Source organism: Lytechinus variegatus, chromosome 1 (genome assembly GCF_018143015.1).
Source record: "Lytechinus variegatus isolate NC3 chromosome 1, Lvar_3.0, whole genome shotgun sequence".
In the NCBI taxonomy this organism is placed as follows: domain Eukaryota; kingdom Metazoa; phylum Echinodermata; class Echinoidea; order Temnopleuroida; family Toxopneustidae; genus Lytechinus; species Lytechinus variegatus.
In genome coordinates, this window is record NC_054740.1 from 45,578,528 (window position 1) to 45,602,360 (window position 23,833).

Sequence of the window (23,833 nt, forward strand, 5' to 3'; positions counted from 1 at the left end):
TACGATAATGATATTCCTGTGGAAAAAATGGGAATCGAGCTAAGTCTTTTCTCCAGACCCAGTTAATTAAAACTGGTGGAATTAATGTCTTTGTTGTTGTTTCAACTTATACGGTGTATATTGTGAATATATGCACTTAGAGTAAATTGAGAATCAAGCGTAGTCTTTTCTCCAGACCCGGTTACCTGTTATTTAAACATTATGAATAACAGTTTAAAAACAGTATAAAGACCCCATAATCTTATTAATGCTGGATATATAGCGTAGTCTTTCAGCCCGACCATTTTTTCTTTAAAAAACGCTAATAGTAAGAATTAAAAAATCAGAGTTTAAGACCAAACAAACCTTCAACCTAAGAACCTGTTTTAAAAGAGGTTTAGAGTGTTGTCTTTATTCCAGACCTAAAACGAAAAAAATCTTCTAACATAAGACCTTATATTCTTATTCTCGTGGAATAACACGAGTTTTAAAACGTACTCTTTCCTCCAGACCCGGCTATTAGAAAAAAGTAACTGAAAAATTTCGAATCTAAGACCAAATTTCCAAGGTTTCACCCTGCCAGTAAAAATACGTCTTTTTTAAATAATACTACTACCCCTACAAAACATTGTAATAACGCGTGGGTAAAGCAGACATCCTTTCTCCAGACTTGGTTACTATTTGAAAAATAAAATAGTTTTTACAAATATTCTAAAACGAATACCCAATAATCTAATTACTGTGGAACAACATGGAGACCGATTGTCGAAGATCGACTTTCCTCCAGACGCAATTATTTCAGGAATAAAAAATCAATAAAACTCAACCCCCAACAACGAATCTAAGAACCAACAATCCTCCAAATTAAGACCATGCATGTAGAAAAGCACACGTTTAGAGCGTTGTCTTTATTCCAGACCCGGTGATTTAAAAATGATTTAAACAATCCTAAAAACAAAAGACTCATATTCTTATTCTTGTGGAATAACACGAGTATTATGCTTAGTCTTTCGTCTGGACCCGGTTATTTAAAAGATAAAGAAATATTGAAAAAAAAATGACAGCTGAGACCAATCTTCAAAATTAAACCCCTTTAAATGCTTGGGCTTAGAGTCTTGTCTTTACCCCTCACCGACGTATATTATAACTTTTGAAACGACCGGGTCTGAAAAAAAGACTTTGGACTTGCATTATAATTTTTGAATTAACCGGGTCTGGAAAAAAGACTTTGGACGTATATTATAATTTTGAAACAACCGGGTCTGGTAAAAAGACTTTGAACTTTTGTGCTATATGAACGCATTACTATAGGATATTAGTTTAGAACGAATTCGCCAAAAATCACTTCAAATTTATTACATTTGTAGGTAAAGTCATTATTACATTTGTGGGTAAAGTGTTATTACATTTGTGGGCGTTATTACATTTGTGGGTAAAGTGTTATTACATTTGTGGGCCATCAAAAATTATTACATTTGTGGGTAAAGTGTTATTACATTTGTGGGCGTTATTACATTTGTGGGCGATTATTACATTTGTGGGTGTAACACACCCCCCCCCCCTGTTACACCCAAAAATGTAATAATCGCCCACAAATGTAATAACGCCCACAAATGTAATAACACTTTACCCACAAATGTAATAATTTCGCCCACAAATGTAATAATGCACTTTACCCACAAATGTAATAATTTTTGATCGCCCACAAATGTAAGAATCCGTTCTAAACTAAAATCCTATAGGAATGCATTCATATAGAACAAAAGTGCAGTCTTTTGGGGGGATAAGTCCAAAAAAAATTTCCAGACCCGATTAATTAAAAAATTATTATATAAGTCCAAAGTCTTTTTTCCAGACCTGGTTAATTAAAAAATTACAATATCAGTCCAAAGTCTTTTTTTCCAGACTCAGTTGTTTCAAAAATTATTATATAAGTCCAAATTTTTTTCCAGACCCAGTTAATTAAAAAATTATTATATAAGTCCAAAGTCTTTTTTCCAGACCTGTTTATTTCAAAAATTATGATATAGGTCCAAAGTAACATACGATAATGATATTCTAGTGGAATAAAAATGAGAATCGAGCATAGTCTTTTCTCCAGATCGAGTTATTTAAAACCGGTGGAATTAGGCTAAAGGTAACCCAACCCTCTTATTAATGTTTAATAACATGGAAATATAGAATAGTCTTTCATCCAGACCCAGATCTTTCAAATAACACATGATGAATAATAATAATAATAAAAAAAGCAAACAAAGAGCCACGATCCTATATATGTTGAGTAACATGGAAATATAGTGTGGTCTTTCCTCCAGACCCAGTTATAAAAATCATAAAAAGCACAACAACAGCCAACAACAAAACAAAGACCCTGTAATCTTATTAACATTGAACAGCATGGAAATATGGTGTAGTCTTTCTCCAGACCCAATTATTTCAAAATAACAAAAATTATTTTAAAAAAGAACAACAGAATCTAAAACCCAACTATCCTTCAAACTAATAACCTTCAATAAATAAAAGTTTAGAGAGTTTTCTTTATTCCAGACCTTGTCATTTTCAAATATAAGATAAATGAAATCTTCATAACTAAGACTCAATCTTATTCTCGTGCCTGTTCAACATGAAGAAGATGATTGTGGGAGTGTTTCATCAACATTTATGTCCGACCTTGATGTTGATTGGCTAAGATGCAGTGCTTCCATGGTGAGTGTCGGATAAAATGGGATTTGTCGGATTAAACGTCAGACAACTCCTTTCATGAAATGTTCCCCGGGCTCTAAGTTTTGATGGTTTTTATTAATTATAAATTTCTTTGCCTGGAAGAAAAAGTGAATGTTTAAATACATTATATATTACAGGATCTTAGGCTGGAAGAGGGTTTTAATTTCAAATGTTTGTTTTGTTGTTCTATTTTTTAAATAAGCTGGTCTGGTAAAATTAAGTATGCGTTATCACAAGGGTTTTATAGTTTGGAGGATGTTGGGGTCTAACTTTTAAGATTAATATTTCACTTAATTTGTATTTTTAAGAGAACTGGGTGAGGGGTAAAGACATTACTCTAAGCCCAAGCATTTATACTGGGTTTAATTTTGAAGATTGGTCTTAGCTGTGATTTTTTTTCAATATTTGTTTATCGTTTAAATAACCGGGTCATGAAGAAAGACTAAGCATAATACTCGTCTTATTCCACAAGAATAAGAATATGACAAAGTCTTATGTTTTAAGATTGTTTAAATCATTTTAAAATGACTGGGTCTGGAATAAAGACAACGCTTTAAACATGTCCTTTTCTACATGCATAGTCTTAATTTGGAGGATTTTTGGTTCTTAGATTCGTTGTTGGGGATTGGGTTTTATTGATTTTTTATTCTTGAAATAATTGTGTCTGGAGGTAAGTCGATCTTCGACAATCGGTCTTCGTGTTATTCCACAGTAATAAGATTATTGGGTCTTCGTTTTAGAATATTTGTAAAAACTATTTCATTTTTTTCAAATAATAACCAAGTCTGGAGGAAGGATGTTTGCTTTACCCATGCATTATTGCAATGTTTTGTTGGGGTCTTAGTATTATTAAAAAAAACTGGGTGTTGGGGTAAAGACATATTTCTTTACTGGATGTAACTTTGGAAGATTGGTCTTAGATTTGAAGTTTTGTAAATTCATTTTTTAAATAGCCGGGTCTCGAGAAAAGAGTACGTTTTCAAACTCGCGTTATTCCACAATAATTAGAATATGATAGGGTCTTACGTTAGATTTTTTTTGCGTATTTGTTTTAATGATTAGGTCTGGACTAAAGACAACGCTCTAAACTTCTTTTTAAAACATTTCTTAGGTTGAAGGATTGTTTGGTCTTAGATTTTGATTTTTTTTATTACTATTAGCGTAATTTTGAAAAATAAAACTGGGTCGGGCTGAAAGACTATGCTACATGTATATGTCCATGTTATCCAGCATTAATAAGATTATGGGGTCTTTATACTGTTTTGAAAATGTACATGTAATTCATAATTTTGAATAACTGGGTTTGGAGGAAAGACTATGCTATATTTTCATGGAATTCAACATTACCAAGAGTGGAGGATCTTTTTTTTTTCAATCATATCTTATTTTGAAATAATCTGATCTGGATGAATGTCTACACTTTATTTTCATGTTATTCAACATCAATAGATTGTGTGGTCTTTTTTTTTAAGATTTGATGAATGTTTTAAATGACCCGGAGAAATATGTTTGCGCTATATGAATGCATTAATATAGGGTTTAGTTTTTAGTTTTAAGTAACCGGGTCGAGAGAAAAGACTTTGCATTTTTGTGCTACATGAACGCTTACTATAGGGTTTAGTTTTAAGTAACCAGGTCAAGATTACGCTTGATTCTCAATTTACTCTTAGCGCATTATTCACAATAATACACCAAATAAGTTGACACAACTACAGACATTAATTCCACCAGTCTTCATTAACTGGGTCTGCAAAAAAGACTAAGCTCGATTCTCATGATTCCACTGGAATATCATTGTCGTATCTTAGTTTGGAATTATAATTTTTGAAATACCCGGGTCTGAAAAAAGACTTTGGACATATCGTATAATTTGTTTAACAACTGGGTCTGGAAAAAAGACTTTGGACGTATATTTCAATCTTTGAATTAACCAGGTCTGGAAAAAAGACTTTGCACTTTTGTGCTATATGAACGCATTACTATAGGGTTTAGTTTTTAGTTTTAAGTAACCGGGTCTGGAGAAAAGACTACGCTTGATCCTCAATTTACTCTTAGCGCATATATCCACAATATAAGCCGTGTAAGTTGAAAAAACAACAAAGACAGTAATTCCACCAGTCTTAATTAACTGGGTCTGGAGAAAAGACTAAGCTCGATTCTCATTTTTATTCCACTGGAATATCGTTATCGTATCTTAGTTTAGACTTATATTGTAATTTTTTAATTAACCGGCTCTGGAAAAAAGACTGCACTTTTGTGCTATATGAAGACATTAGGGTTTTAGTTATTAGTTTTAAGTAACTAGGTCTGGAGAAAAGACTATTGTTGATTCTCGATTTACTCTTATCGCATATATTCACAATATAAGCCATACAAGTTGAAACAACAACAAAGACATTAATTCTACCGGTCTTAATTAATTGGGTCTGGAGAAAAGACTACGCTCGATTCTCATTTTTATTCCACTGGAATATCATTATCGTATCTTAGTTTGGACTGAATTATAATTTCGGAAAATAACCGGGTCTGGAAAAAGACTTTGGACTTATATAATAAATTTTTAAACAACCGGGTCTGGAAAAAAGACTTTGGACTTATATAATAGCTTTTGAAACAACCTGGTCTGGAAAAAGACGTTGGACTTATCTCCAACAAAGACTTTGCACTTTGTGCTATATGAACGCATTACTATAGGATTTTAGTTTAGAACGGATTCGCCAAAAATCCCTTCAAATTTATTACATTTGTGGGTAAAGTCATTATTACATTTGTGGGCGATCAAAAATTATTACATTTGTGGTAAATGTGCATTTGTGGGTGAAATTATTACATTTGTGGGTAAAGTGTTATTACATTTGTGGGCATTATTACATTTGTGGGTAAAGTGTTATTACATTTGTGGGCGTTATTACATTTGTGGGTGCAACACCCCCCCCCCCCCCCCCTTGAAAGAAAAAAAAACATTCTAAATATTTAGGTGTAGTTATTGATAAATCTTTGACTTGGAATCAACAAATACACCATGTTACAATGTGCGTTTCAAAATATATATATTGCGATAATTCCAAGTGGAAATGATAAAACTTTATTTTTTTAACAGTTTCTTAATTCATTAGTCCTCCCTTTATATAATATACTGTAATGTAGTTTGGGCAAATTGTGGTTCTTCTAAACTCTTTAAACTATCTTCAAACTAAAAGAAGAGCAATTCGTTTGTGCCTAGGGTTACATTAATTGGCTCACACCGACACATTGTGACACAAACGCAAAACGTTGAAAATTGCTGATATCAATACGCTTCAAGAACTTTTACGGTGTCGGCTTCAAAATCTTGGAACGACCTGCCACTTATAATTAGACAGTCTCCATCATTAGCAATGTTAAAAAAGTCATTAAAAACTCATCTCTTTAGTACTTTGTAGTTTTTTTTAATATTACATTAAATAAATTAATTGTAAGCGCTTTGGGCCTAATGGGAAAAGCGCAGTAAAAAATAATAAGTAATAATAATAAGTAGATATTTATAATAATAATAAGTAGATATTTATGTTAAATATTTAATAACCAACTTCCTCCGTCCTCTATACCGCGTTTACACATTGAGCCGGCTCGAGGGTTCAACACGCGAGCCGTGCTCAACTCGGCAATTTTATGCTGTGTAGACGTTATCAGTGTGATCTGCACGCCATGTCGAACCATGGACCTACTCTAGTAGGTCCATGGTCGAACACAGCTTTTTTGATCCACCAAAATAATAGGTTTCAAGACTCGTCAGACTTGCCCATATTTTCGTATGTAAACAAAACGCCGTGTCGAACCTAGGTTATGTGAACCTATGTCAAACACGGCATATCCGTATACGTCTATTCTACTTCCGTTTGTAATCCGCGGGCCGTGTCGATCTCGCCCTTTTTGTTTCAGTGTAAACGCGATCACAGTTGCCCTGTTCGCAGCGTTCGACCCAGCTTGAAGATTCACAACACTCGAACCTAGCCATGTGTAAAAACGGTATTAATGATATGTTTAGCTTTAACTGGTCTATATATTCCTCCCAACTCGCACATTAGGAAACCTCCATCTCACCGACCCCAAAGTTATTATATAATAACTCATAAATCAATTTGACACTATGGACTACATGTGTTTGGAACGATTAGACTGTATGAAATTATGTTCGAAGATATACTCATCGAAAACGCTTCTATTAAAACAAATATCATAGAAAAAACGTAATGACATTATCATGTTAAGCAGGGCCCGCTAGGAGACCAGTCTTCGGAACTGAAGTGGCTACCCTGGGTAAAATATGACGAATTATGATGAAATATCATTATCATTATAATAATGATAAATAAATAAATGAATAAATAAATGATGATGATAATAACAATAATGATAATAAAGATTACTATTATGTATATATATATATTATATATATATTAAATAAATATGATTATTATTATCATTAATATTAGGGGGATCCACAATTTTACAAGCTTTGATTTTAGTGGATCCCCCTCATTTCCATTTCCATATCCATTTATGCTCTATATTATACTGGTTTTTTTTACGAAGTAAGAATGCCCTTCTGTAAAATTGTATTTGATTTGTATTGTTTTATATTACTTTGTATTATGTTTTGAATGGAAATGAAATAAAAGAATTGAATTGAAAAAATTGAATATTATTATTATTATCATTATCATTATTATTACTGCCCGAATACAACTGGCACTTTTCATCATATGCTGTCGCATTGCCCATCCTTTCTGGACAGATTTACGTGGTGGCATAACAATGTGCTTTTGGCTATCTATAGAATGATTAAAGAAACTGCTACAAGCAACTTCAATCTTTATGTAGACCTCGAAGGTTATTCTGTAGCACCAATCCTCGAAGGTTATTCTGTAGCACCAATCCTCCCCATATCCTCGTTACAAGCCAACCTGGTCGCAGTTTGGGAAGACACAAAGAAAATGCTTTTGGTAGAGCTGGCAGTCCAATTTGAGACTAATGTTCAGAACGCACATGAAGTGCGAACGATAGAAAGGTTTGCTATCTGACTTGAACGAAACCGGTTACTCTATTTCTTTTGAAGCCATCGAAACCCTAAGACCAATGAATTTGACAAAGATCATAAGTTAGCATGCCCTTTTATCATCTTTTGTTATTTTTTTTTTACAGTAGGAAGGATCAGCATTGGGATAACGTACAAAATCTTAAGTTATTATTTTTTCATCCAATATTCAACCCATCTGTTTCCATTTTTTTTTAAGTTTTTTTAATAAGTTTTTTCCCCCTCTCCCTCTCTCCTTAATCAAAAACACTGTGTTAATATGTACAATGATTATTGCTACCATAACGGATGTATGGAATGCTTCATTGTTGATGCCTTTTTTGTGTGGGCCTTTGCTCTTGTAAGCAAGTCTATTAAAAGCTCTTTTTTCTAATGTTAACGTAAATTCACCTACTCGGTTTTATTGTAGGATTGCTTTTTGTTCGCAATCAATATCTTATGTCTATACACTTTTTATGTACATTTTAACCTGCCTTGAACAGTCAGGACCATATTCGATTTTCCACTAAGGAAATATTAGTGTGGAAACGTTCATGGCTTACTTATGCCCATAGAGGGATTTCGATCGGCGTCGGCGTCTCTATCGATACGCTCTGTGTGATCGAAAAAACTAGCATTTTCACAGCCGTTTTCTCAAATGCGAAACATTCTACGATCTCGCATCGGCGTAACTCCCGTGTGCATGGTGTGTATGAGTATGAGAGTACATTGTGTACCCGTCTGCCCGTACCGTCTTGTATACACATAAGATTATCCGCTTCTCTTTCCCTCTCACGCTCTCTCTCTCCCTCTCTTCTGTATCCTCTCTTCCAGCCCATGGAGAAATCACATGGGTAGCCTAGCTTAGCTCAGCATTTGTAAAATAAGCGCACAACTATGATTATGAAACCACAGGAGTTCATGTATCCTACCTTAAAATGAAATCCATTGATAACCTGCCATTAGAACAGCGATACTTCACAGAAAATCATGTTATTCCAAATTAGAGTATTCCACGCTTGTCCATCGTGAGTCAATCACTGAGAAATGCATTTCATTAAGTTGTTCCAACAAATAACAAGTGGCACACTTTTCTTCGATCGTCCCAGTTTGGGACCAATCGCTTCCACAGTCATTGGTGATAAACCAAAAAAATAATATATGTATGGTTAATGAAAGTTAATCTCTCCATATAGCCCCTGTTCATGAAAGCACACACAGCAAATATGGCACAGGAACACCAACCGAAGAGATGTTGGCGGGAGTTTTATACTCTGGCATATCTGGGGTCTGTTGCATAAAACTCCAACCTGCCAACTGATTTTCAGGTTGGAATCCCAAATTCTGATTGGAGCCCAGCCTCCATAATATTACCAGTTGCTCTCAGAGTACTGCCAAACTAAGCAGCTGATTCGACCCGAAAAAAGCTAAATTGCAGTTTATGTAACAGATCCTTCTCTTATCCGTAGATTGGTAGTCTTACCGTTGAAACATCTTATCGTATTTTTGCCAATTATTTGAGTCGTCACAAAATAAATATTTTTCACCAATTCTCCTCTCACACTCCAGTGATACAGCAGTTGTCTTTTGCATCATTTTCATTACGAATGCCTTAATGATATCTATTTAAAGAACGGGAAAGGGGACGGGAAGATAGTAAGGCACAGTGCAAGGTATTACTAAAAAATTCGAATGAAAGACTATTCCGAAAAGACAAAGCATCAGTGTTCATCATGTTCATGGTGTTATGCAATGCCAGCATACCAAGCTTGCATGTGAATAGCGCATGCTCGCAGTCAATGCATATTGCATGCTACGCATACGTCGATCGTGTGCTGGCTGTATATGTGTTAATATGGGTTGACAGTCCGAACTTATATACGACTGTCCTTCCGAGACTAGTGTACGAACAACCGTTGAGGATTTCTTAGCCAAAATTCAAACTTGTTGTTTCGACGCGAATTTCGCCCAATGTACAGGTTAGTTTATTCTGAAAAATTCTGAACCGCTAGTTCATTTATTCATCTTCCAACACAGGGAACTAGAAAATAAACCAACCTGTACATAGCGCGAAATAATTTTTTGTTTCATCGAATGTCAAAACCGGAGGTCGGTTTCCCATAGCTATAGCACAGCGGCCAAAGTATTGCGCAATGTTGCATAACAGGTTGAACCTCGAAACTAACGTTTTCGCATTAACATTCTCGTTAGTGGTATATCGAATATGGTCCTGACTGTTGAACCAGTATAGGATAATGGAACTGGTTTCGATTGTGGTTCTTTCATTGTTTCACTTTGTTCATTTATACGCTGCTTTTCTTTGAAATAAAGAAATGAATACAATCAAATTTTCATCCCCCTCTTCAAGCTGCCAATTGTACAGCCCTTTACTGCACCTGCACTGCAAATTTGCACCATCATGATCAATGAATAAAGACATGTTTCCGTTTTTGTGAGGCCGCCATCATTTTTTAAGCTTAATCGCTCACGATGGAGGTCTTTTAAATTTTGATTTTACTTTCAAATGAATGTTTCTTGTTGATATCTACTTTTATTGCTTATATTACGACTATTATATTATTATTTTTTATATAAATGTGTATTCCATTTGAATAAAAAATTATGTTATATTGCATATTCATTATAAATACAGAAACAAAATGAAATAAAATTTAGAATGCAGTGCCATTCATGCCATTAGCATTTCATGGGACACGCTGTGTATCAAGAATAAGTTTTTTTTTCGTTTTGTTAAAATTTTAAGAATCCTTATTTTTATGCTCTTCCGCGTACAATTGCAAAACAAAAGTGTAAAGTTATGATTCATGACGTTGTTGTAAAAGTAGAATTCTGTCGTGAAATCATAATGTAGTGGTGTGTTCCTTATAGAATATATCAGTCCTTGAATATCAGAAATATTTGAAATTATTTGCGTAAGTCTCATAATCTAATCACAGACTTTCAAAGTAAAAGGCCTATATTGTATTGTGCGACTAATGTCTTATAATTTCAAAAGAAAACAAAAGATGGCGCGCTAATTCTAAGAAGTACGTCCATCTTTGAAATAATTTAAAATTAGAAATCAAAAAAGAATTTTAAAAGGAAAAGAAACACAACAAAACTGACATTATGAAAGGCCGATTGGGTGCATGCCATTAAGCACAGATACCGTGTACTGTAATGTCATGTCTGTAAACCCTACGTTTCTATTCCCTTATAGAAGTCGTGCACTCACAGCTTGCCATACACTTCAAGATTGCTAAGATCACCATTCCCCTGAGCCCCTGAGATTGATTAAAAACCCAGCCGAGTTCGTAATAGTTCTGCGAGCTTGAGGCAAATTAGCTAGCAATATCTTGCCGCGCCACTCTCAATGCATCGCTTGGCCCATACGTACGTCGAACGAGCCAATCCCTCCATCAGTATTCGACTGGAGTTAACAGACTGTTACTTATCTCGTTCAACTGATTGAAGCGCGCTGACTATCAACAATTTGGCGGGAAAACGTTCAGCAGTGCTCGATTATATCTAAAAACTTGTGTGTTTTTTTGTTTGACTTCCAAGGCAGTCATCTTATTCGATACAGATCTGCAAACAAAACTTAGGTAAGTATGATTGACAAATTTTAATCCACCTCAATGCGCACAGTGCAAGGCGACCAGGTTAAAGGAAAATAGAGAATAAGCAGTAATCGCGAAATCATAATCTGATGCAATCATTTATGGTTTACGTCTTTCTGTGACTGAAACTTAGTCTGAACTCCACCTTTAAAATTTCCTCTTCATTGTTCTTTCTTATTGTAAATGCATGTATATTAAGTACTCAATTATTTTAACATCTTCAAGGTGGATCCACACTTTACAAGCTTTTCTTTAAATATCAGTCCATTAATTTTTATCAGATTTAGGCCCTATATCACTTTTATTACTTTGTATTAGGTTTGAATGGAACTGAAATAAAGGATTGAATTAATTTGAATTAAATTTTATCTGAGATTCAGAAATTGATACCATTTTCTAATATCAATATTTACCAAAATAAGAACTTTGATGCATTTATTAGCATTTTTACTCCAGATTATGATGTAGAATAAGTCTGCTTTAAATCAATTGATAGTACAATAATTGCAAATATGGCGTTTTAAAGTACGTATTATGACATAGCGTTACACAGTGCGTCCCACAAAAAAACGACACCGAGATTTAGCGATGATTTATATTATATCTACCTTAATCATAAGTACAAAAGAAAAAAAAAGAGTCTCCTCTTTAATCTGGTACTACACAGAATATTTCTCATCCACGCATGAGTGAGTAAAAGCAATTTCAATAAAGGATACCAAAAAGTCATTTGGCTGGGGTATCTGAATTGCTCTTTATTTTGATGCCTCAATAAAAGAAAATGGTCAAGAAATAACAAACCTCTGTTCCTTGGAAGTATGCTTGTGTTGCCATAATTTCATTAAACAGTGCATGAAACAACCATGTTTTCACCACTTTCCCATAGAAGCTATTGCATGGCTAAAAGAAGACTTTTTGCATGGCTGATCGTTAATAAAACGTAGTGTCGAGTAAGTCTAAAAGCTAGCCTGTAAATCCTATTCATTTATTAAATTATTGAAATTCAAGCTTTATTTCAAATAAAAAGAATTATGTTATTTCTTGAAAATTGTATATGGTTGAATTATCAAATTAAAGGGCAGATATTGAACATTTAAAGAATGTGATTTTCTTTTTGAAAGTTAGATACCGCTCGTCACCGGACATTTTGGTATCCTTTCTTCAAATTGTGTTATTCACTCGTGCATGAATTAGAAGTCTTCTTTGTAGTACAAGATGAAACAGGGGTCAATAAGCTTTACAATGATAGCTCATTTGTCTATTGTATTTATGATTAAGTAATGATAAATCATCGCTAAATCTCGGTTTCTGTTTTCGTTGGACGCACTGCATTATCATGTTCACATGGTCTACCTTCTAAAGCAGTCTAACCGTTTCCATTTATAAATGTCCATTTTTGCATGGAGAATATATCATAGATCTTGATAATTCTAGTATTTAAAAGAAGGTGCAACAGTACAATGATTTTTGTTTCGTTTTCAGTGATAAAAAGAGGAGAAAATGGGAAATAATCATTATTCAAAATGAAGATAGTGAAGGGTGGTTTAGAATATACCAACAAATTCGTCAAGGGGAAAAAATGTAGAATTGAATGTCAAGTACAATTGCACCATATGGCTGTTCATAACCTATTCACAGATTAAAAAGTTAATCACAGACGAATGTTCATAGCCTACAATCATATAACATTTTTCCCGCGAAATCCGGAAGAGAGAAATACCATGTTATACACTGTAAAAAATGAAGTGCTAATTTAGCAGTTAGAGTGCTTGTATAGTGACTGCACTACGAGTGTTGATTTTCTAGTTTAAATTTGAACTAGAAAATCAGCACTAGTAGTGCAGTCCCTATACAAGCACTGTAAGTGCTATGTTAGCACTTCATTTTTTACAGTGTACATAATAGACTTTGTAATGGTAGGAAGAAAGAGATATACACATGGTTTCAGAGAAATGTTTAACTGCATAATTATGCAGTTAAACATTTTTCTGAAGTCTTTAAATAGGCACCGTTTCACACATTCAACAGTCTTCTCGAAATAGAGCGTGCTTTTTATTGAAATGAATAAAACTATCTAATGGCGCTGTCACACCTTGGCGTTTTAGACAGCGTATGCCCGACGTATGAGGAATTTGGCGAATACGCTGGCGTACGTCGAAAACGTTACGGGTAAGTTTTGCATACGTTAAGAGTACGCTAAAACACGCTGGTATACGTCGTCATACGGCGAGGTCGTCGAAAAATTTTGTGCAAGCACAAAATTTTTCGACGTATGCCATCGTATGGCTCATACGTTCCGCATACGCGGGCCATAAGTTGTAGGCAAGTTACGATATCGTTGATACACGTTGACACACGTTACTCGTAAGTTACTCATAAGTCGATGTACGTCGAGATAATGTCAAGCGTACCCTAAAACTTACTTCTAACCTATGAGTAACGTGCTTTGAACGTATGTGTAACTTTACTCCAACGTGTACTGACATATGAAGACTTGCTCCGGACGACCACAAAACTTACTGAACGTGTTTATAACTTACAGCTACTGTATAATGGCGTATTGACAACGTTTACAGGAATTGGTATATAAGGTGGGGTTCACAGGAGTTTTCTTCGGCATAGCGGTGGTGTTGATACGGTGATGTATCGTGCGGTTATGATTTGAATAGTCGAGCGGCAGCCTTTTTATAGGCTACGACACGTGTTCGTCAGCGATACGCTGCCGCGCGCTATGCGTAAGTTAGGCTATCGTAGGGCATAAGTTGTGTACGCCAGCAATACGCTAAGCATTCGTTGGAATACGTTACTTATAAGTTAACGGAGCGTTCGATATAAGTTACTAATACGTTATGTATACGTCCAACTCATTATGAATACGCTTAGTATAAGCCCAGAGTTGAAAAAAAAATCAAAGTTCAGCGTATGCCGACGTTTTAGAGAAAGTTTGATACGTCGGACATACGCTGTCTAAAACGCCAAGGTGTGACACCACCATAACGTCGGGTAAATCGTCAGATATTTTTTTCATTCGACATGCATGCAACACTCAATGTAATTGGTTTTCATCTCACCAATCATCATTGGTCATCATACCTTGATAGTGGGATCGGTTACAAACATTAAGTGCAATTTGAATTTGACAATCATTGATTACTAATGAATCAGTCTCATGGCACGTTGAAATCTGTTTGCAGTCTCCATTTAGTACGAAACACTTTGCACACTCTAAAAAACAATCAAATGTTAAATCAGCATTTGAAAGGTCTAAGGGGTGACAACCTTTTACAAATGTTATATTCCAATGTTATACTCCAATTTTATATTCCAATGTTATGTTCCAATGTTATAATCCAATGTTATAATCCAATGTTATATTCCAATGTTATGTTCCAATATGTTATATTCCATTGTTATGTTCCAATGTTATATTCCAATGTTTATAGTCCAATGTTATATTCCAATGTTATGTTCCAATGTTATATTCCAATGTTATATCCAATTTTTATATCCATAAAGCTGAATCCAAAATTTTAAGTGTTGGATCGAAACATTTAAAGTGGTAGTGGCAACATGTGGAGCGTTGTGGCCCAGTGGATAAATCTTCTGACTCTGAAAGAGAGGGTCGTGGGTTCGAATCCCAGCCATGGCGTAATTTCCTTCAGCAAGAAATTTATCCACATTGTGCTGCACTCGACTCAGTTGAGGTGAATGGGTACCCGGCATGATTAATTCCTTGAATGCATGAGCGCTGAAAAGGCAGCTAAAGCCGGGGTAATAATAATAATAAAAACAACGCGCCTTGGAATAGGACATTTCTAGATAGATGACGCTATATAGACGCCTATTGTTATTATTATTATCATTACCATTATTATTATTTTTACTATTATTAAGAAAAGGTGTCACTCCTCCAACCTTTCACAATTTTGTTGACTTTAACATTTTGTTTTTGTTGAAAGTGTGTTATAATCAGATAAACGTAACCTTCTTTAATTGGGGAGGGATGGCTGGGTCAGCCCCGAAAAGCAAAAAAAATAATAGTAATAAAAAATAAATAATAATAATAACAATAAAAATCAATGTTTGGAAAAAGAGCAAAATATTAAAAGAAATGATCATAGATATATTTGTCCTCTTTCTTTACAGTGATCAGCCTGTCATAGAATTTTGGTTGCTGAAAATGTACTCCAATAATTCGTTTTCAAAATTTTGGTATCAAAAGTGATTTTCAACCAACAAATGCTAAATCAGCAATATTAACCCAACAGAAACACATTTTAGAAGAACGGAGTAAATGTCCTTTGATTGAAAATCAGGAGTATTCAATAAAGTAGACAGAAAATATATTAATTTCAAGCAAGGTATTGAGGACCAGCCCAGTGCCCCTCACAGAGTCAATATGACACCATTTATTGGACGCCTGTCATATTAATGTTTACAGTGAACCGGCAGCGCCGCGGTACATGAGCGTGATGATAATTTAGGCCATGTATATTTACTATACTTCATTTATGTTTATAGGGGTGAGTGTGTGTGCGATGTGCTTTATAAACCAAACAGAATTTCCTCAGATTTATTAATGATTTTAGATTATTCTATTTCCATATAGTAAAAAACCATTAATTTCAAAATAAATCTATACACAATGGAGTTACATATGATTTAGTATAAGAATTTATTTTAAAAAACAAAACAAAGCATTTGTTTCCCTGATACAATTCAAACCAAACAAATGTTATTTATGCATAAATAATTACGGCAAGAACTGAAAAACATATGTTAACAGAAATAGTCATAATGTGTTTTTAACTTGAAAGCTTTATGAACATTATCCAAAATTGTGTTTTTAACTTAAAACTTTATGAACATTATCCAAAATTACCATAGTAGTTTTCTGAAGAAAAAAATGAAGAAATTACCATTGGCGTACAGATTTTAAGGAGGCCTTGGGGGCCATAGACCCTAAAAAGTGAAAGGGAAAAAGGAGAAAAGGACAGATAAGAAAATGGAAAGGGGTGAGACATTATATTATTTTTTTATTATATCAAAGTCCAGTTACAGAAAGATTATATTATTGTAAAGTGTAAAATTTTTCCTTGCTCGCTCGCAGCTTTCAAGAAAGTTTGCCACATACACCATGTCTGACCTTTGACCTTTTGGCCTATTGTGGCACTGGAAGTGACGGCTTTCTACATGATGTTAGCCCTCCCCTACTCTCCCTCTACCACTAGAGAGAGATCTCATACCAGAAAACACAAAATAATTTGTAGATGGGGACTGAAAAATGACCTTTGGAGACCACAGGAAGGAATGATAACATACTCTATTTTGGTAAATGTTTACCAATCGGCCGCTAAAAGTTAATTTTGTTGCTTTTTGAGGGGGCAGTCCTAATTCAAGATTGAAGTACATGAAGTATTAACTTTATTCTTACAAACAAGATATTGATTTATTTCACAAATTCTAAATAAATGATGCAAGCGCTTAGCGCGAGCTGAATATTTCTGTTATTCGGCACTTTATCATGATAAAAAAGGATACATATTTTAATGGAACTTAATAATAATAATAATGACGATAATTATAATGAAAATAATAAAAACATGAAAAATGATGATGATAATAATAATAATAATAAAAATAATATTAATAATAACAATAATGATAATTACGATAATAATTCGTTATTTGTTATCCGACTTTGATGAAATTTTAAGCATTTTGCTTTGTGAATTTTACTCTATCTATTTAGATATAAATATTTCCAGCCCAGACCGACCCTTTAAGCAAGAGGGTAAAGGTCTTTTTTCGGTATGACTCTACCGGTAATCGAACCCACGATCTCCCGTTCATGAGGCAGACGCTGAGCCACCATGACACTGAGCCACTATGCGCGGTGAATGTTCACTCAAATCGCGGGCAGAATAATCGTTACATATCAAAAACGGGATACTTAAGGGACAAGTCCACCCCAACAAAAACTTGATTTGAATAAAAAAAGAAATATTCAACAAACATAACACTGAAAATTTCATCAAAATCGGATGTAAAATAAGAAAGTTGTGGCATTTTAAATTTTCGCTTCATTTCACAAAACAATTATATGCACATCTCAGTCGGTATATGCAAATGAGGAACTGATGACATCACTCACTACTTCTTTTGTAATTTTTATATGAAATGTGAAATATTTCTATTTTCTCGCCATTGTCGTGTGAAATGAAGTTTCATTCCTCCCTGAACATGTGGAATTCCATTATTTAAAAAAATTTTGCTCCGGGCAAGGAGGTCCTAACCGTCAAATTCATAAAAATTGAAATATTGTATAATTCAAACAATAAAACACAAAAGACATAGTGAGTGAGTGACATCGACTCTATCATTTTGATGTAACTGGCTCGTTTATGTAACTATTTTCTTAAAAATAAGCAAAACTTTGAAATGTCATAACTTTCCAGTTATTTTACATCCGATTTTGATGAAATTTTCAGCATTGTGCTTGTCTGATTTTTCTCTATCGATTCAAATCAACATTATTTTATTTTATCTTTTTTTCTCTCTGATCATGTCATATATTTTTTTAATATTTCATTTTGTAATTGCTGAAATGCATTAGTATTAATTTCTAGTATTTTTTAAGTTTGATGTATAAGTTGTATAATTATATTGTAATGGATTTATTGTATAATTTATCATCATGTTTCAAATAGTTTGTACAAATTGTTTATAGAATCTGATTGTGTATTTTGATTTGAGAGAATATAATAAAACATCCTTAAAAAAATCATTCTGAGGCGGACTTGACCTTTAAATCCCCTTGAATATTCTCCTGAGCAGGTGGGTGTTTCATAAAGCTGTTCGTAAAGTTACGCACAACTTTACGCACGACTAGAACATGTTCTCGGGTCCTAAAAGTCAATTGCATATGGATATCACACAGCACAAGAAAGGATCACCAGTTGTGCGTAAAGTCATTCGTATCTTACAAACAGCTTTATGAAACACCCACCAGATCATTATTTCACTCAATGCAATTTTCATTTTCCTTCCTATTACAATCTCTTGTCTTTATTCTCTCTCTCGATCTTTTTCCCCTTTTTTAATCTTTCCCCTGAAGTTTTTTTTATTTTTTTTAAATAATGACCTGATTTTTTTTTCCTTCAGATTTTTGCTTGTTTGATTATCTTTTCTTTTTCTCTCTCTCTCCTTCTCTTTTTCTTATCCTTTCCTTCCCCATTTTTTTTTCTTTCGCTGCCAATAGGCGGAATGGGGCAGCCCGTTCGGCACCCGGGATCAGCCTTCGGTGTGATACTATATCATTCCCTTATTCTTTAATGTATTATTGCTCCTTCTGGAGAAAATTCTTAACAAGTCTCAAAAAATTATTGCTTAAAACTTTTTTGTCCACTACTTTCTTCTCAAAGAACATCTTCATTTTTTTCTCCTTTTCGTTCATGACTAGTTTTACTTCATTATTCCTTTCGCCATTATCATCTCCGTGACATTTCTTTTATGGCAGAAGGCTTCTCTTATTTATGTATTGTTAATGCTTTGAGTTTCTTCTTTTTTTTTGTTAATTATACATTCCATAAGCAAAAAGCGTTGCCATTTTAGGATCTCCATCACCAAATATTGGAAAAAATGAAGTTTTTTTTGGAAGGTTTTGGTTAAAACAGTTATATCATCTGTTATTCAGTAATATATCGCTGAATAATATACGACATACTGTAGAAAGTTAATGCAAAGAATGTTCGTCAGCGCACGTCTTGTTCAATTCAAGAACACTGAACTTATTTGGAATGAGAGTGTGGCCAATCTACATTGTATAAAAAAAAATCTGCCGCGAGTTGAACAATCAAGCACTGATTAACACTATAAAGACTGGGCTATTTGAGATGTATTGACGACTGGGAGGAGGGTGCATGATCTTAGCCGCCGTTCGCGCCGAAATTTGGCGTGCACATTCTTTTCCGCTTATACTACAAGCCAGTATAAATCCCAAAAAAATGAAATTATTTGTTTACATTTATTTTGAATAAAACATGCAAATTCATTCGTGGAAAAACTTAATTTGCAAATTTAACACCCGATTTCACTTCGAATTTCCTTTTTTTTCCAGTTATCATCTTTGTAATCTCATTTAAAGGTTTCCAAAAGAATAAAAAAATGCGAAAGCAAATTTTTCCCCTATGTATTTCTTTGTTCTAAAATTTCTTTGGTTGTTTTTTTTCAATGAAAGTTATTACAGACCTTTTAACAACAAAATTAAACCCTAAATTAATTAAGCAGACCAATTAGAACGAAAAACAGTTATCCTTTTATGAATTTCATATCCCATAGACTTTGTACACAAAGTATAAAAATGAGCCACTTTCGGTATAATATTGACTCGTAAAAAGTCATGTGGCGTCGCGATGCTATACCCGTATGTCGCGAGTTTGGTCTCGAAAGTTGCGCGATACTTCAGAAAAAAGTCATAAGCCGCTATCTTTTTGTTTGAGTTTTTGTCTCACCTGCATAGCAGAGTGAGACTATAGGCGCCGCTTTTCCGACGGCGGCGGCGGCGACGTCAACATCAAATCTTAACCTAAGGTTAAGTTTTTGAAATGACATCATAACTTAGAAAGTATATGGACCTAGTTCATGAAACTTGGACACAAGGTTAATCAAGTATTACTAAACATCCTGCATGAGTTTCATGTCACATGAGCAAGGTCAAAGGTCATTTAGGGTCAATTACCTTTGGCCGAATTGGGGGTATCTGTTGAATTACCATTATAACTTTAAAAGTTTATGGATCTGACTCATGAAACTTGGACATAATAGTAATCAAGTATCACTGAACATCCTGTGCAAGTTTCAGGTCACATGATCCAGGTCAAAGGTCATTTAGGGTCAATAAACTTTGGTCAAATTGGGGGTATTTGTTGAATTACCTTCATAACTTTGAAAGTATGTTGGTCTAGTTCATAAAACTTGGACATAAGAGTAATCAAGTATCACTGAACATCCTGTGCGCATTTTAGGTCACATGACCAAGGTCAAAGGTCAATGAACTTTGGCCATAATTTGGCCATAATAAGAGTAACCAAGTATCACTGAACATCTTGTGCGAGTTATAGTAGTTTTCAAAGTCAGCACTGCTGCCATTCTGAATCGTGAGATGCAGGTGAGACCGCCAGAGGCATTCCACTTGTTGAAATATCGAGCGAAGCGTTGAGGGGGCATCATGCCACCAGTCCTTTTAGGATTAACTAGTTTTGGTAACAGTTCTCAATTTTTAAGAAATTGTTGTGCTTTCTCCTGGTACCCGTGCAATGAACGATTCTGATGTAATTAATCTAATTAACAAATATACTCCTGTCAGGCCCCTGCGTTCATCTAACTCCGGTTCCCTTGTTGTTGCCAAATCTTTGAAAACATGACAGGGGGGTGGGGGTACAAGCTTTTTCTCACGCTGGCCCTATTAAATAGAATGATCTTCCCTGGTTATCCGTGCATGCGCTTCCACCTTGAGACGCGTCTATTTAATGCTCCCTACTATTAATTGTTTCGTAATTTATCATTGCATTTGTAATTTTCTCTCTCTTTCTTTCACTGCGCCATGGACACTCTGCAGAGTGGACTTGGTGCATTAAAAATCTCATCTATTATTATTATTATTGTTGTTGTTGCTTCTGTTGTTATTATTATTATTAGCATTATTATTATCATTATTATTATCATTTGACCTATTTGGGGTCCTTGGGGGCGATCCTCATCTTGGAGCTGGCAATACTGTTGGCGAATAGATTTTTTGTAACTATTGTTAGGGGGTTAACAACATCAAAGCGATGCTTTTCAGCCTGGATCGCTCTATTTCCACAGACATTTTACATCATAATTGTGTATTACAATTATATTTTTTGTAATTAATCTAGTATACAATTTTGTCGGTGAATATTTTGTGTACATTAATTATTATCAGTTATGTTATTTCAATGAATGTATGTTAATAAATCCTCACTGAACTTGATGCAGGTCTATGTTCATTAAGGTCATTAAGATAACAGCAAGACTCCATTTATTCCAAGCGTGCTGTAGTAAATTAATGGGGAATTATTACTGAACGTTGTGTCGACGACAGCACAATTTTCACTACAAATTCTATGTAACCAAAATACTTCTGATCAGGAAGCAATCTTTGACTGTTCACATCAAATCATGACAGGCCATTACGAATTCTCGCTTCGTATAATCAAGCAGGACATTTGACACTCTACACCTAGTAAATCCATACACTCTCTTTTCTTTTTATCACCGCATCTTATTTCAGGTTCCTGACGTTGACAGAAACATGGAGAGAGCACTGAAAATGATCGATCTGTTTGGCATCACATCAGTTCGCTTTGAGCAAACTGATTACTACGGTATCCCACATTGCAAGGTGATACCTGTTAAGCACTTTAGGGATAAAGCGATACACGGCCAAAACTTCTGCCTAGGGTATTTATCTTTCAATCCCCATGGCCAGCCCATCAGTGGTACAGGATACGGCGAGGAGATCCACTACGAAGACGCAGTTTGCTTTCCAGACTTGGCTTCCTTTCAGACCTTACCTTGGTGCAAGAAGACAGCACGGGTTATCGTAGAGGGCGTCTATGAAGGGAAAGTGTGTGAGGGGTACCCAAGGGTTGTTGCACGTCGACAACTTGAACGCCTGGAGGAGATAGGATACTCACTATTTTCTGCCCATGAGTTTGAGTTCTACTTGGTCGATAAGAAGACGCAAGGACCAATCGATAATTCCACCAACGCAAATGCCACATCGCGCCTCTTTAAAATTGAGGATTTTACGCAAGACGTATTGGAAGAATTACCTAAAGCTGGTGTGGATTTAGAGTTCATCGGTAGCGAATCGGCCACGGGACAGTTTGAGATCGTTTACCGTCCAAGCTTTGGTATTCGTGCTGCAGATAACGCCCACACATACAAGATGGGGATCAAGGAAATCGCACAAAAACATGGATACATCGCAAGTTTTATGTCGAAACCTTGGCCAGATAAAAGTGGTTCATCAGCGCATTTTTGCCATTCTCTTTGGGACGTCACCGGAGAAACACCCCTACTCTACGATCCGTCTCAACAATACCAACTTTCTAAGCTAGGCCAGTATTGGGTAGCAGGTCTCCATGCTCACGCATGTGCACTAGCAGTTCTAATGGGTCCGACGGTGAACTGTCTCAAACGTTACAAACCTTTCAGCTTTGCCCCAAGCAACGCAACGTGGGGGATGGACAATCGAACGTGCGCCTTCCGCGTCAGGGTCCAAGGTGCCAAAGGGACCTATATCGAGAACAGAATGGGAGCGAGCGCGTGCAACCCCTACATCAGCCTAGCTGCAACAGTAGCAGCTGGAATTGACGGTATCGTCAGAAGGTTACCTCTACCTGAGTGTGTAGTTGGAGATGCCTACAAGGACGAAGACGTCCCACCGCTGACACAAAAACTACCTAACAGCATGACGGACGCGATAGACTGCTTACTGAATGATGAGGTTATTGTATCTTCCCTTGGGCAAGAATTCATCAAGTGTTTTATTGCGGGGAAGCGAAACGAGGTGGAACTCGAGAGAGCGGCAGTTGAAAGGGGCGAACTGCATAAATGGGAGCATGATTATTTTTTTGAAGTGATGTAATGGACAATAATAAGTACAAAATTCGTGACCAAATATATGTTGTATCGTAGCGTTAGTGGTATGGAGTGTTCAATTTTTTTCTCGCTGCTCAATGTTACGTATTCAAGTACGGTGTATTCAATATAAGTACGGTTTGTCTTGACGTGAATTTACCGCTAATGTTGTACATCTGGAGCCCATTGCAGAAAGAGTTGCAATCAAACGCAACTCTAAAAATCATGCGCAACTTGATTTTCAACCAATCAACAGCGCGCATTTTGGACTTGCGATTGATTTTTTGACTTGCATTTAAACGCAACTCTTTCTGCAACAGACCCCAGAACGATCAATCAAACTACAAACATGGCAAAGTTTTTTCTTTAGATGGATCAATGGAGTTTGCAGGCTGAAGGGGCATACATGACTCCATTGTAAATGTCATATCTACTTTTCGAGCTGATCAAAGGATTTCTTCAAATCTTTTTTTAAAAAAGTACATCGGTAGCCAATCCGGAAGCGTATCGAATTTAAAATACTGTCTACATTATTTTGGCACCAAAATATTTACAAGATCTTGTCATGACTTACACATTAGCTCGTAGCATGTGATCATCACAACAAATTCTTCTAATGAAAAATAAAATACGAGAAGCCTAGCTATGGTGAGCGAGCTTTCTCTGCGGCAGCACTTACTCTGCCATGTCTGTGGGACAACTTACCAGTAAATTTTAGAAATATATCATCATTAGTGAAACATAAGTCTTATCTTTTCGAACACTATCAGCACCAAGGTACTCA

The 23,833-nt window shown here is 35.2% G+C and overlaps 1 protein-coding gene across 1 annotated transcript; it reads left to right on the forward strand.

Moving 5' to 3' along the window:
- Window positions 1-11,135: 11,135 nt before the first annotated feature.
- On the forward strand, window positions 11,136-23,302 carry LOC121406449 (lengsin-like). Its single transcript, XM_041597467.1, has 2 exons — window positions 11,136-11,364; window positions 21,695-23,302. Exon 2 carries the CDS (start codon window positions 21,716-21,718, stop codon window positions 23,054-23,056), a length of 1,341 nt encoding a protein of 446 aa, XP_041453401.1. The 5' UTR covers window positions 11,136-11,364; window positions 21,695-21,715; the 3' UTR covers window positions 23,057-23,302.
- The last annotated feature ends 531 nt before the right edge of the window (window positions 23,303-23,833 follow it).